Consider the following 15,018-nt stretch of genomic DNA (forward strand, 5'->3'; position numbering starts at 1 on the left):
ATTAATGAGCATCTTATAGTGCTCATTAACGAAACCTTTCTTAGCAAAATGTTTACAAGTAATGCATATACTCTTAACTTTACTAATCTAATCTAAATGTATATGTATGTAAAACTCTCCATAGAAGATTTGAACTCCAATTTTTGCCCCACACTCCACAAGTATTTATACTTATAAAGTGACTACCGTATCAAAGGAAAGCGATGGTGACAAACGTTAACAAACATAATGTTATACTTAAGTGGGTCTCATTTAATAAAAAATTAAATTAATAAATAAAAGAAAATGACATAAAATTAGTCCTTTGGTTATGTTAATATTTTTTGTCTTTACAAAGTTAGCTCCACACTAAAAAAAAATAAAAATAAAAGACAAAAAACTGTATAAAAAAACAAAAAATAAAAACCTATACAAAAAAAAATTAAAAATTGCTGTTAATGAGCACCTTACCTCGTTAACGCATCCCTTCTTAGCAAAATGTTCACAAGTAATGCATATACGCTTAACTGTACTAAAAAGTGGGTCCCCTTTAATAAAAAATTAATTAAATAAAAGAAAATGACACGAAACTACACCTTTTGATTATTTTAATATCTTTTCTTTGCCGCCAATAATCCACTCTCTCACTGTAAACCCGCTGTTACTCGTGTGAGTTGTACTGTACTAGAAAGTAAAGCTAATTACAAAATCTATTTTTTGGAGGAGCATTTGGATCCGGTTCTTTTAAAAATTTATATTTATTTTAGTATAAGGACTTATTTTTATATTTTTACACAATTATTTTAAAAAAATACTTATATTAGATTATTTATTTTATATTATATTTTATTCAAACAATAATTCTTCATTCTTTGTTTATTATTATCTTCATAGGGAGAAAGAAATTTGATGAGGGAAGAGGTGAGAGAAAAAAAATTAAAATAATGATATATAAAACTACAGCAAGAGTATTTGCATCAAACAATATAAAATAGAAAAAAATTTCAATTTTACATATTCAACCCAAAAAAAAAAAGTCAACTATATCAGTCAAGTTAAAAATGTGTAAATTTATAAAATTTCTACAGTAATTGTATAAATTTATACTAATACTATTCAGTTTGCATCTTTACATATCTAGAAGTTGAAGAAAGAAGGTGGATAGTAATTATTGTGTATGAAGAAAGATAAATAATTTTAAAAATTAAGAAAATTTGATATTTTAATGTAATGTAGAGTAAAATAGATAATCTGAAGTAGATTGTTTTAAAAATTGAGTATATAAAATAGAAAAAATAGGTTCTTATGCTTAAATAAACGAAATTTTTTGCATAAGTTGATGTAAATGCTCTAATAATGTATATTTACATGGTTGATGTGAGTGACTTGGAGCTTGAATGTGTAAATTTGACACATTTTTTTATTATGCAGATACTGATGCAAATGCCCTTAGACCATTTGAAACTATTTTCCACAATGTCAGTGTAGCCATTGAAAAGATCATTCATGTATATCTTTAATCATGTCATTTTTTTTTTAATAAATCATGCAACTTGTATAAATAATAAAATAAAGGTTAACTCTAAACTAGTTTGAAGCGATCTTACTCTGATCCATAATTAAAAAAATAATTCATTTGTAGTTTTAGTCGTGTAACTTTTTTCATGTGTCATATGATATGTTTAAATAATGCAATGAATAATCTTATAAATCATCACGTAATTAGTTGGAAAAGATAGTTACAAATTAATTTGCAACCAAACTTTGTTCTAAATAATATACATGAATAGTCTTACGAATTTTCACGTTGTGAGTTGAAGAATAATGTTCCAGGTAAATTTAGAGCTAAAATTTTGCCCTAATATTTTTAACAGACTTTTAAACAATATCACTTTTACTTGGTTTAGGTGCAAGTATAAGCAGTTTCTCCACCAAAAAAAAATGTGCAAGTATAAGTATACACTTTACATTACATTTGAACAAAAAAAATATGTACTTACACTTTCTCTTATTATTATTATTATTATTGTGAGGTGCCGAAGACCCAAGAACCCGAGGACCTGAGGAAGGGAAGCTCGAGACGTAGTAAGCAAGGGAGAATATAGGAATAAGGAAACTTACCTGAGGATACCAGAAGATGAAGTAGCATGGGCTTTGATGACATAGGGGACGCATTGCGAATAGCTGAATGTGGCAGGATAACTTAGAAGGTTGCATTAAATGTCCGGCACCAACCTTTCTGGCCGCATTAATTAGAAAGTATCGACTTTGTCCGTTGCATTAATGTAGACGTGACCTGAACAGTGCGGAACGCAAAGTTAGGACTTAGCTCCATTACCGACGGACAGGTGTCGGGAGAAGAAGCTTAATAGATTGCAAGGTGTAGGGCTGAGATGATAGGAGCCAAGAATATAAATAGGAACTGGAATATACAGAGTGGGGACTTTTGGTTGTTGAACCCTCTCTACCAAATATATTGTATTCGGATCTTTAGTCCAGGAGCTAGCAGAGATATTCAAGGCTGGTTTATGATTTTTTGGTCCTTACAATTATTATTATTATTATTATTATTATTATTATACACCAATAACAACAAATCATATAAATGTATATATATATATGTGTGTGTGTGTGTGTGTGTGTGTGTGTGTGTGAGAGAGAGAGAGAGAGAGAGAAAAACCCTGATGATAGCTTTTTATCATCAGACCAAAACACCAATCAGTTTTTTGTGTAAGCTGAGATTAAATCTCAAATCTCTTATACAGCCATTAAAGACTTTACTAGTTGAGTTGAACCTACTGTATCACTAAACTTATTGATTGTTAATACCACCTTATTGGGGAATTTTTTTTCTTACGAGGGATTGGTCAAGCGTAATAAGCAAGGTATGACAATGTTTTCTAGAATTTGTTTAAGAAACTTTAAGTGATAAAGGCTGTTTTTTTTTTTTTGAATAACTAAAATAAGTAGGAATGGGAATTTGAATTTAAATTTAAATTTAAATTTAAATTTTCTTTCATGGAAAAAATCAAACAGTACCTTTAAAGGATTAAAGGATAAGATTCTTGAAGGTAAAGTTTGAATCCTAATTAGTTAGAAACTATTGTACATTTGTACTTGTGATTTTTCTTTTTTGAACTAGTTATTAATCTATCATAATTTATCCTAACATGCTACCCTGGAGTTAGAACCCGAGACCCACCCTCAATCCCCATGCTCTAAGGCTTAGGAAGGTACTATCCGGCCTAAAATGGGGGTGTTAAAGGGTTGTATGTTTGGTTGCTGGTTCATGGTATTTTTGTTTTATACATATTAACTATTAAGTAGGGTGGACGCAAACCTTGGACATTTTATTGAAAATGTAAAAAATATATTAATGAAAATCAACCTAACGTTTTAAGAAATTGTCTAGTTTAAAGAAAATTTTAATGAAATATAAAATATATTCAAGGTCAAAACTTGAAAATTTAATAAAATGTCACATTATGATGATTTATAAAGAATGTGATTAGAGGCCAGAATACTTCATTGAATAATGAGTTGGATTGAATCAACTGTTTGAAAGTAAATAATTTACGATAACACAAGCTAAAAACTAATGGTAACAAAATAACATATCTTTAAAAAATTAATATAGTTTTAAAATAATAATAGAAGGATAACCCTTCAAGTACAAGAGTGAATATCTATCAAGAGAAATGAAATTTTCAAAAAGAAAAATAATAATAATAATAATTTTTTTAAAATAGAGAGATGGGACTGAATAAAAAATGGGTCTTGGGTATAGACTCTTCAACCCATATCATGTGTCAATAAGGATAACATCATATGCACCAACAAGACACAAAGGCCTTGATAAGTCTATCATTATAGGCATAATACATTCTTGGCGTAAATGCACTTTTAGTCCTTACATTTTGACCCGATTTCTATTTTGGTCCCTACATTTTATTTTTACCACTTTTAGTCCCTAAACCAATTAAACCAATTAGCACGTCTCATTTTAGTCATTTCCGTTAGTCAATCGACGGAAAAGGGTGACGTAGCTGACGGTGGAATAAAAAAATAATATAATTACATATAATAATTAATTAAATTAAAAACAAACATTAAAATAAATAATAAAAAATCGTTAGTTTTTGGGAAGAACATGACTGTTCATGTTCTTCCCTAAACATGTTTGATTGCCCAGAAATTTAAAAGGTCACATTCGTAAATAATTAAAAAAAAAAATTTATCAATTAAAAAAAAAAAAAAACAACAGCAGAATTAAAATTCAAAAAATTCATAAATTTAGATATGAGTTCATCTTCAACAATAACACAATAAACACAAACCCAGATTTAAATATAACAACACACACCCAAACATAACAGATCTAAGTTTCTTTTTCTTCTATATTTTTCTTCTTCCCCAGATCTTTCTCTCAGTTTCTCCGCCTCCCTTTCTTTCTTTAGCCTTCTTTCTTTCTTCCTCTTTTTCTTCTCTCATCTCCGACAAAATCTACTCCCACAAGTTCTTGTTCGACTTCGGCTTGAACCCGCGTCTCAACTCTCGTCTTGGACCCACATCTTGGCTCGCCTTGACTTCGACTTCGACTTCATGGTCCTCGTCCCCATCTAGGTCCTGGTCTGTGCGTTTTGAGCCATCGTCTTTCTATCTATCTTCCCGATTTCGAAGCTCCTCCGATTCTCTCTTTCTCTTTCATTCAATTTCTCGTTGTGTCGCTCGCCACCGGTAAGGCCTTCGATACCTATGAATTTCTTAAAGGTGAAGCTTTGAAAAAATAAAAAAACAAATAAAAGGATCTAAATCACCGCCAACGCAAGAGCCATGGTGACGAAGGTTTGGGAAGTTAAGCCTGGCAAAAAGCTGAGGGTATTTGAAGAACAAGAACCATGTTGTGGCTGTTGATTTTGTGGGTAAAAGTGTTGGTTTTGGAGGTGGATCTGAGATGGGGTTAGTTGGTTTAGCCCAATTGAACTCAGTTGCTCGAAACCTATAAGGTTTTGAGTCAAGAACTCATCTGAACACATGTGGGTCATCAAGGTGGAGCAACCATCTGAGCATGAAGAAGAGGGCTAGGTTTGGGTTGGGACTGAGGGAGAATTCGGTCTTGAATGGTTGATTGTTGTTGTTGTTGTAGGTTTTTTTTTTTTTTTTTTTTATAATTTCTGGGATTGTGTTCTTTGATCTGGATTTGTGTTCTTGTTCAAGCAATCTGAGATCTCAATTATTGTGATTTTTTTGTTTTTAATTTTTTTCATTTAATTAAAATTAATAAATTAATTTTTTAAATTTAAATGCTAATGTGGCAATTTTTTAATGTTAAAATATATTTTTTAATTACTATTTTACTGTGCCGTTAGCCACGTCAGCATTTTCTGTTAGTTGACCGACGGAAAGGACTAAAATGAGGCGCACTAATTGGTTTAGGGACTAAAAGTGGTAAAAATAAAATGTAGGAACCAAAATAAAAATTAGGTCAAAATATAAGGACTAAAAATACATTTACGCCTACATTCTTTAAATCACTAATGTTCGAAGCACTCAACTCCAATCAAATATCACGTAAAACAATACAATTCTAATATCTAGCCACACCCTGCGTCGGTGAAAAGGGAATATTCTTGTGTTTGTTTCATGAACAGAGGAAAGAGTTAACATTCGAAAGATATTAAAAGAAAGGAGGAAATAGAATAATAGATTAGGGGGAAGATCATGTAAGCTTTGCTCCCTAGAAAAGAAATAAACAAAGAAAAAGAAGAACCAAAACATACCGTAGGAGAATATGCCAAGCAAGTTGAAATAGAATAATAGATAAGGGGGAAGATCATATGAGCTTTGCTCCCTAGAAAAGAAATAAACAAAGAAAAAGAAGAACCGAAACATACTGTAGGAGAATATGCCAAGCAAGTTGGATTGACATTTACTACGGGCTGATTTAGCACACCTCAGTTCTTTTTTTCTTTTTCTTTTTTAAATTTATTTATTCAATAACAAATACTAAGTTATACAAATCTGAGTTGTATATATGCCAGTCAAGCCGTTCTTTTTTCTATTTTCCTTTTGTTTTTAAAATTTTATTGTATTTCAATAGTGAAATAATGAATTCACTAAACAAGTATTGTATTTCTTTGTAAAAGAATACACATGAGTGCCTTTATATAGGAGACATATGAGTGCAGTAGAAAAACGTGTGCTATACAAGTAATTTAGTTGAACCTAAAGCTCATAACACTATACACGTTAACAACCTCCCTCAAACTTAAGGTAAATGTGAGACCAACTTGAGGTTGTCAACCAAAGTACAAAGGCGTCTCTTAGGATGTGACTTGGTGAAGATATTTGCAAGTTGAGCTTTAGAGGAGATTGAGATCAACTTGAGAGCACATGGATAAGATGATAACAGATAAAATGATAATCGATCTCGATGTGTTTAGTCCATTCATGGAAGACATCATTGTGAGTAATATGAATGACACTCTGGTTGTCACAATAAAAAGGAGTAGTAGAGGATGTAGACACACTTAAGTCTTTGAGAAGCCATCGTAGCCAAAGGAGCTCAGATGTGGTATCAGTAAGGGCACGATATTCTGCTTCAGTACTGGAGCGGGCCACATGAGTTTGTTTCTTACTTCGCCGAGAAATCAGAAAAGAACCAAGAAGAAAGTAATAACCAGTGGTGGACTTGCGATCAGTGGGATCTCCTACTCAATTAGCATAAAAAAATGCATGGAAAATAAGAGGAGACTGAGCAGAGTAAAAAAGACCATGGAAGAGAGTGCCCTTTAGGTATCGAAGAATGCACAGAACAGTAGCATAGTGAGTCAATCGTAGAGTAGACAGATATTGGCTCACCTAGTGAAAAGCATAGAAAATGTCTAAATGAGTAACAGTGAAATAAACTAGGCTGCCAACCAAGCGTTTGTAAAGAAAGGGATTAGACAATGGTTTCCCCTCTGAGAGAGTCAGATGCGCATTAAGCTCAATTGGAGTGTCAACAGTCTTGCTATTAGTGAATCCAGCTCGAGACAGAGTTCAGAGGCATACTTGGCTTGAGTAATGTAAAGTCCATCTGTAGAATGAGTGACATCAAGACCCAATAAGTAGTTGAGATGTCCAAGATCTTTCATCTCAAATTGCTGACTGAGAAAATCTTTGAGTTCTTAAATGCCACTAAGGTCATCACCAGTTATAATCATATCATTCACATGTAGGAGAAGTAAAATAGTGTCTTTGTTAGTACGACGAAGAAATAAGGCAGAATCATAATGACTGGCTATGTAACCCAAGCGAGAGTAGTAGAGCTGAATTGGGCAAACCAAGCTCATGGAGTTTGTTTAAGCCATAAAGTGCATGTCGAAGATGACAAACCTTGTTTGATTCAACAGAGAGACCAGGAGGAGGTTGTATATAAACTTCTTCACTTAAATCTCTATTAAGAAATGCATTTTTGACATTCATCTAGAAAATGTCCCATTCATAGGCAGCAGCAACAGTTAAGAGGGCACGAACAGATGAGATACGAGCAACCGGAGCAAAGGTCTCTTCATAATCAATCTCATACTCCTGTGTAAAACCTTTTGCAACAAGACGAGTTTTATAGCGCTCAATGGACTCATTAGAGCGAGTCTTAATCTTGTAGATCCACTTACAACCAACCATAGATTTCCCAGGGGAAAGAGTGACCAAATCCCAAGTATGTTTTTTAGATAATGCATCAAGTTCCTCTTTCATTGCAATCTGCCATAAAGAGTCAGTGGAAGCCTCACGATAGGTGTAAGGCTCGTGCAGTGTAGCAAGGGCAGTGTAACAATGATAGTCAAGTAAATGTACAGGAATGGATCTTACTCAAGTTGAGCGACGAGGTGAAATGTCTTGTGCAAGATCTTCAGGTGGAGTAGGAGTAGGGGACCCAAGCTCGAGGTTGGGTACCTTGTCTTCGACTTGTTCATTAAAGGGTAAACTAGGAAAGGGATCAAGGATATCTGGTGGTTGGATAGAGAAGTCTACAAAAGAATCAGGAGCAGCTACAGGAGGATCAGGAGCAGCTACAGAATAAATATGTGCCTCATCTGGAAAAATATCTAAGACAGAGGAGGAAGATAGGGAAGCACGGAAATGAGAGAGCTCGACAAAGAGGCGATGTTCCCAAAAGACAACATTGCGGGAGATTCGAAGACAATGAGAAACAAGATCATAACATCGATACCCCTTTTGAGTTTCGTCATAGCCAAGAAAACAACAAAGCCTTGACCGAGGCTCAAGTTTGTTATGCTTATGTGGCTGAAGAAGAACGAAACAAGCAGAACCAAAGGAGCAAAAATGGTGATAGTCTGGAGGTGACCCAAAAAGACGCTCATATGGAGTTTGATTTTGGATGACAGGACTGGGAATGCGATTAATAGTATGGACAGCATGAAGAGTAACTTTGCCCCAAAAAGGTGTAGGAACTTTAGCAGAGAGAATGAGAGTACGAACAGTGTCAAGAATATGACGAAATTTTCGTTCGGCTCTACCATTTTGCTAAGAGGTACCTAAGTTAGTTGATGAATAGTGCCATAGGAATGCAAAACAGTTTGGAAAGCATATTAAGTGTACTCAAGAACATTATCAGATCAAAAATTTTTGATACGTTTGGAAAATTGAGTTTCAACCATTTTGGCAAAATTAGAATATACTTGCAATAATTTAGAACGATATTTCATATTAAAAATCCAGCTATAGCAGAAGTAATCATCAACAAAGACAACAAAATATCGAGATCCACCAATACTAGAGATAGAGGAAGACCCCCAAACATCAGAATAAATAAGTTCAAAGATATCAGTGGATATTGATACACTAGTATTGAAAGGTAAAGCTGGTTGTTTTCCTAACTGACATGAAATACAATCAAAATTTTCTGTAGACACTGAACCTAAAAAACTTCTAGAAGCCAATTATTGTATTCAAGAAGAAGATGCGTGACCAAGTCAAGCATGCCAAAGTGCAAGGGAAGGAATAGAAGAAACTGTAGCAGCTGTGACAACAGAAACAGGGGCAACAAGTGGAAGACGAAGGCTGTCCACTAGAAACATACGCCCAACTCTGGGACCAGTCCTAAGCTCCTGCCCTGTCCTCGGATCCTGCACAATACACACAGAATAGTTAAAGATAATGCAATAACCCAACTTAGCTAATTGTCCCACAGAAAATAAATAGTAAGAAATGTCAGGAACATTAAAGACCCTAAGAACTGAGAGGTTGGAGGTCGAAACATAACCTATATTATGACCAGACATTGTGGAACCATTTGTTATGCAAATATTAAGAGGGTATGGTGCAAGTTTAAGTTCAAAAAATAAGGATGAGTGAGGTGTCATGTGATTGCAACAAATCCATAAGCCAAGAGGAAGGAGACATACCAGATAAAGCTAAGAGAGAAGAGGAATAAGATGCATTACCAACCATACAAATGACATTAGCGATGATATTTTTTAGGTCATCTGTGGACATGGTGAAAGTGCGACCTGAAAACTTAGACTATGCAAAGACGGGAGCCATTGGTTGGACATTCTCAGTGTTAGTAACAGTAGCAGCAAAAATTGAAACAGCTGATTTGTTGCAATGATAGCAAGTCTCAATATTGTGGCCAAAATGTTTGCAAAAATTGCAAAAACGTTTGCTGGATTGTCGACGATGATTATCGCAAGAAGAAGAAGACTTGTCATTATTCTTTATTTAGAAGCAAAATATGCAAAAATGGACTATAAAAATGAAATCTACGCAAAAAAATGAGTAAGGAGCACCTGGACGGCAAAAAAAAAAGTTTATCCTAGAGAAAAGTCAACAGTCAAAGTCACCTTCAATAAAAGTCAACGACCTAGTCACCATTGGTCAACAGTATGGTCAACGGTTTGGTCAACGATGACGTCAACTAACGTCAGTAGGTGATGGACAATGATGTCATCTGATGATGTGGCAGTGATGACATCACCTAGGGCTGATGTCAGCAGGTGCAGATCTAGTGTATGCAAGTGCGTGTAAGCTCGTGGCGGCGCGTGAGGAAGACTATTGGCGCATGGCAGCACCCCAGGGCGTGAGCTTCAGTGCAAAATCTTTGGGCGGCGCGTGAGGGCGCGTGCAAGCTCCGATGACTGCGAGGTTTCCGCGATTGAGTAGATTGGGGCAAGACGATCACTGTGGTACTTGAAAAATACTTATTGGAGCAAGATGCACGACGAAGACAGTAAGTGCAGTGGTCTGTATGGTGTAAGACTCCTCAACGATGGCGGCTGTAGGTTCGGAACCCAAGGACAATGGCTGGAAGGCATCGGAGGTCCTACAACAAAATGCTATTGTGGCTGTAGTGACAGCGGAAGCTATGTTGAGAATGAAGTTACACTAATAAAGACAAGACTGCTAAGAAAAGGTCAGAACAGTGGCTCTGATACCATGTTAAATATATTGAATTTAATAGTATTGTATTTCTCTGTAAAAGAATACACATGAATGTCTTTATATAGGAGGCATATGAGTGCAGTACAAGCATGTGTGCTATACAAGTAATCTAGTTAGGCCTAAAGCCCATAACACTATACACGTTAACATTAACTATTTAAATAATATTTTTTTCTTTTCTTTTTAAATAATCATATGACAATACATATAGTACTAAATTACACAATATGAGCATATAATAATTATTTTAAAGAAAAAATAAGGATAAAGTTTAGCTGCAAAATTGGTTGTAACCTTAGTCTACAACCTTACTCAATATCTTTTTTATTAGAAGTAAATTTTGAGAAATCCATTATTGGATTATTTCTTCTTCTTATATCCTTTATACTTGCAAATTTTTTAATAAATTAAAGAGTAATAGTTATGTCATCAATAAATTGTTTAAATTACAAGTTTTTGTAATTTGAAATTATGCATAAAATATAAGTTTATAGATCATATAATAAATAATATCCAATTGACACAAAATTTGACATATGTATTAAAAATGTAAAGAATATGCAATTCAACGGTAAGATTTTTAAAATATATAGTAATGTTTATTTTATTAAGTAACGTTGTAACCTTAAGCTTACAACTAATTTTGTAGCTAAATTTTATCTGAAAAATAATAATAAAACCACCTGACACAAGCCTCAAGCGCTCACCTAGCATTACCTTTTTGTTTCAAAAGATTTTCTTCCAATATTACTATAATTAAATGAACATAGGTCAAGATTGTCTCCTCGAAATGTAGTGTTATTTTTCTTTGCTGGAGGAATATGACAAACATTAAATGACTATTCCAGTTTGATTATCAGGATGGAAAATTTTTTTATATCAATTTTACTCTTGTATACTACTTTGAGGCAACAGTTTTTTTTTTTTTTTTTGGCTTCATAAGTTTTCAAAAAAATGTTGGCAAAATAGTACTTTTAAAAAAACTGATGATCAGATATAGTAGTTTTAGTTTTAGTTTTTTTTTTAAAAAAAAATTTTAAAAATTTTGTCTTTACATTTTTTTAGAGAGTTTCAACTTATGATGTCCGCTTCTGATTTTGTCTCTACATATGGAATTAGTTTCTTGAGTGACAATTCCTTAAGCATGTGTTGTTCTTGCTAAAACTAATGTGACCATTTTAAAAGTTTTGGTCTACCTAAATCTCATCTCTTCAAAAGACAAGTTACACTAACAAAATCTAGAACTTGTTTTCTTGAAAAGATGATATTGAGAGTGTGTTTTGAAAGTGATGAAACCAAGCTTATTAGAGTTTTTAACTCTCTCTCTTTTTTTCTTTTTCTTTTTTTTCTTTTTTTATATACAAGATAAAATTTTTACTCTAGCCTAATTTAAGTGTATATGTGTGAAGCTCCCTCCTGAAGACTTGAACCTTGGTCTTTGTCCCCCACACTTCACAAGCACTTATATCTGTGGAGTGATCATCGCACTAAGGGTGTGCGATATATTTTTGTTATTATTTATGGATCTTATTGTATTTTTTTAGTATTATTTATAAGTTCTACTATACTATTTACTAGCTAGCTTTTAGCATTTTTTTCGATATTTTCAACAAAAAAAATTTTAATTTTAGTTAAAAAAGTTGTTCCCAAAGAGCCACTAGTAAATAAATAAAAAAAATTTAAGAGACTTTTTTAATATTTATTTATTAAGAATCAAGGTAAGAGACTTGTTTGTGTAATCAAATCCCCTCTTCTAACACCAACACACAAAATTATCGGCCTAAACTAAACCCACATTAATTTGTCCCTTTTTCCACGTCTTCAACCAAGATTTCAACGGAAAAGACCCAATACAGTGCTCTAATACTACACTCCAAAAATCAAATTACCTTTATATCTCTATAAAAAAAGAAAAAAAAGAAAAAAGGAGGGTATCTCAGGAGTACTAGTCAGACTCGGTGGAGAAGTCGGTAAAGCAAAACGCCAAACCCTTCTTTTTGTTTTTGTTGGCTGGGATCTTTGGGGCAATCATGTTTTTTTGATAATCATCTTTGGGGCAATCATGTTTACAAGAAATTAGTCTAATTATTTTCTACAAACTTTCCATTTTGTTTGTAGGAAGCATTATGCATGACTATGTTTGAGTGCACAAGATGACAAAGGGACATTGTAGGCATTGTCTTTCTAGACTTTGGAGTTAGGGGTGCGTTTGGCTTTAGTTTAAAGACCAACTTATTTTATTATTCAGTTTATTTTTGGCACTATTTATGGGTTTTACTGAACTTTTTTGGCACTGTTCATGTGTCTCATTATATCATTTCTGCTAACTTTTACCTTTATCTATAGTACTTTTAGTAAAAGTTTTTAGTTTCAACAAAATAAACGGATCCCAAATAGATCCTAGAATGAAAGAATTCAAGAATAGTTAGCAAATTATTTTGACGTGTGTATTAGGGCAAATTACAACTTACTCATATATAGTTTGATCGAAATTTAAATTATCTAATTTTGGTTTGAAATTTGACACTTTACCCACCTAAGGTTTAATCAAAATTTAAGTTGTTTATTTGTGATTTGAAATCCCATGATGCAAGTGTTCTATTGGATTATTTTTTATCTTATTTGATCTCGTATTTTTATGTTTTTTTTTATGTTTTTGGGGAAGAGAGTCATAAAATTAGAGCAAACTTACATATTTAACCATATTTTTAACAGAAGTGAGTTACAGAATTCTAATTGAGTTAACTTCAGATGGGTAAAATGTCAAATTTCAAATCATAAATACGCAACTTAAATTTCGGTCAAATCATATGTGACTCAGTTGTAATTTGGTCAAACCGAAAACGATACCTGTAAGAACCAAAAACTATTGAGAAAGTGTCCAACACCGCCAGCAACTATCTCGCTGAGTACCAGAAGAAATTTCCAATGATCAAACCGAAAACTATACCTGTAAGAACCAAATGGAGACCTCTGATAGGGGAGATTTACAAGACAAACTTTGATGGGGCAGTCTTTGCAGAGTCTAGAGAGGCAGGAATTGGAGTTGTTATTCGGAATTCAAATGGCGAGGTGGTAACAGCGTTATCTGAGAAAATTCCTTACCCAGATTCTGTGGAGGTCTTGGAGGCCCTGACTGCAAGAAGGGCAGCTCAATTTGCAGTGGAGGTGGGTATATGTCAATCTGTGTTTGAAGGTGACTCAGAGGTGGTGTGCAACGCGTTAAAGGCAGCTGATGGTGGCCACTCGTCTATTGGTCAGTTTGTTAAAGACTTTTTGCCTATTGTGAATTCACTTAGAACTTTCTCTTTTTCTCATACAAGGCGGCAGGGCAATAGTGTAGCTCATGCCTTAACTAAAAGAGCAAGAGGGTCTTTACCTTTGTTAGTCTAAATGGAGCATGTTCCTCCGGATATTTATGAGTTTGGTGTTTCTGATTTTGTTTCAGCTTAATAAAATTGCTTCGTATTGATTCTCAAAATAAAAAAAAGTTGTAATTTGGTCTTTTTTTAATATAAGAAAGTTATTATAGTTTAACGTTGAAAAGAGGAGATTTTTGTTTATCACATGTGGACATAAACAATTTCCTTCGTTTTCAGCAACCCAACGAAAAATGAAACAAAATCCAGAAAAAGAAAATGCCAATAAGAAAGGAGAACCCAACTCAATTGTCAATTAACCAAATGAATGCATTACAATTAGAACAAAAAATCAAAGAGAGAAAATAACGTAACAGAGAAAGAGAAGAGTGTTTACCCGTGAATGTGAAGTAGAGGAAGATTGTTCACTTAATATTAGATTCAACCCAGCAACTCTGAATCAACCTAACAACTTCAGTCTTGTCGTCTTCCTGCTTCCCTGTTCTTTGTTTTGTTTTAAGTATTCAGCCTTTTTTTTCTCCCTCTCCAGGTAAAGTTAACAACATGTTGTCAAAGAGTTGAACTAGGGATGGAGTCCAGACTTATAAATAGGTGCGACTTTGCCGCTGGTTGTGTACGATGGCTTAGCCACTATGGTATCTTTTTTTGTGACTTTGATGCATGTTAGGTAAGGACAATTATTTTGATTGAAAATTTTTAAAAGGTTGGGTTATTTGTTTTTGGTAAAATTGGTTGATCAAACTTAATTTTTTTTAGTTTTACCAACGGTAATTTTTGTTGTTAGACTAATTTTTTTGGGCTTATATATATATATGTGTGTGTGTGTGTGTGTGTGTATTAAATTCTAAAATTTTTTTATGGTTTTTAAAAAGAAGAAAATGCGAGAGTTACAATTTTTTTACAAATTATTAATATGGTTATTATTTATTGGTAAGTAAAAAAGTAGTGTAAGTGGTGGGTTTAGAATTTAGATTCAAACCAATAAGAATTTGCTATCTCAAGAGTTTATAAAAATATTGTAAAAAAATTTGTAGCTATAACATCACTCTTAAAAGAATTAATGATATTACTAAATGGGCAAAGTGTAATTTTATAAAATAAAATTACTAAAATTAATATCCGTATATATTCTAATATTTAAAATAAAATAAAAAATAATATGGGAGAGGCGATTGCCCCAAGTCAAAGGCTACCTCTATCCCTGAACAATGGC

At 33.3% G+C, this 15,018-nt stretch overlaps 1 protein-coding gene across 1 annotated transcript; it reads left to right on the top strand.

The window, feature by feature from the left end:
* Nucleotides 1-13,273: 13,273 nt before the first annotated feature.
* Nucleotides 13,274-14,497, top strand: LOC142638032 (uncharacterized). Its single transcript, XM_075812021.1, has 2 exons — nucleotides 13,274-13,681; nucleotides 14,335-14,497. Exons 1-2 carry the CDS (start codon nucleotides 13,354-13,356, stop codon nucleotides 14,364-14,366), a joined length of 360 nt encoding a protein of 119 aa, XP_075668136.1. The 5' UTR covers nucleotides 13,274-13,353; the 3' UTR covers nucleotides 14,367-14,497.
* Nucleotides 14,498-15,018: the final 521 nt, after the last annotated feature.

Source organism: Castanea sativa, chromosome 6, assembly GCF_040712315.1.
Source record: "Castanea sativa cultivar Marrone di Chiusa Pesio chromosome 6, ASM4071231v1".
NCBI lineage: Eukaryota > Viridiplantae > Streptophyta > Magnoliopsida > Fagales > Fagaceae > Castanea > Castanea sativa.

Bases quoted from the DNA above. Each gene is read 5' to 3' on its own strand.
- LOC142638032 (XM_075812021.1), top strand. From the start codon at position 13,354: ATGATCAAACCGAAAACTATACCTGTAAGAACCAAATGGAGACCTCTG. The intron at 13,682-14,334 runs GTCAGTTTGTTA...CTCCCTCTCCAG, and splicing joins TGGTGGCCACTCGTCTATTG to GTAAAGTTAACAACATGTTG.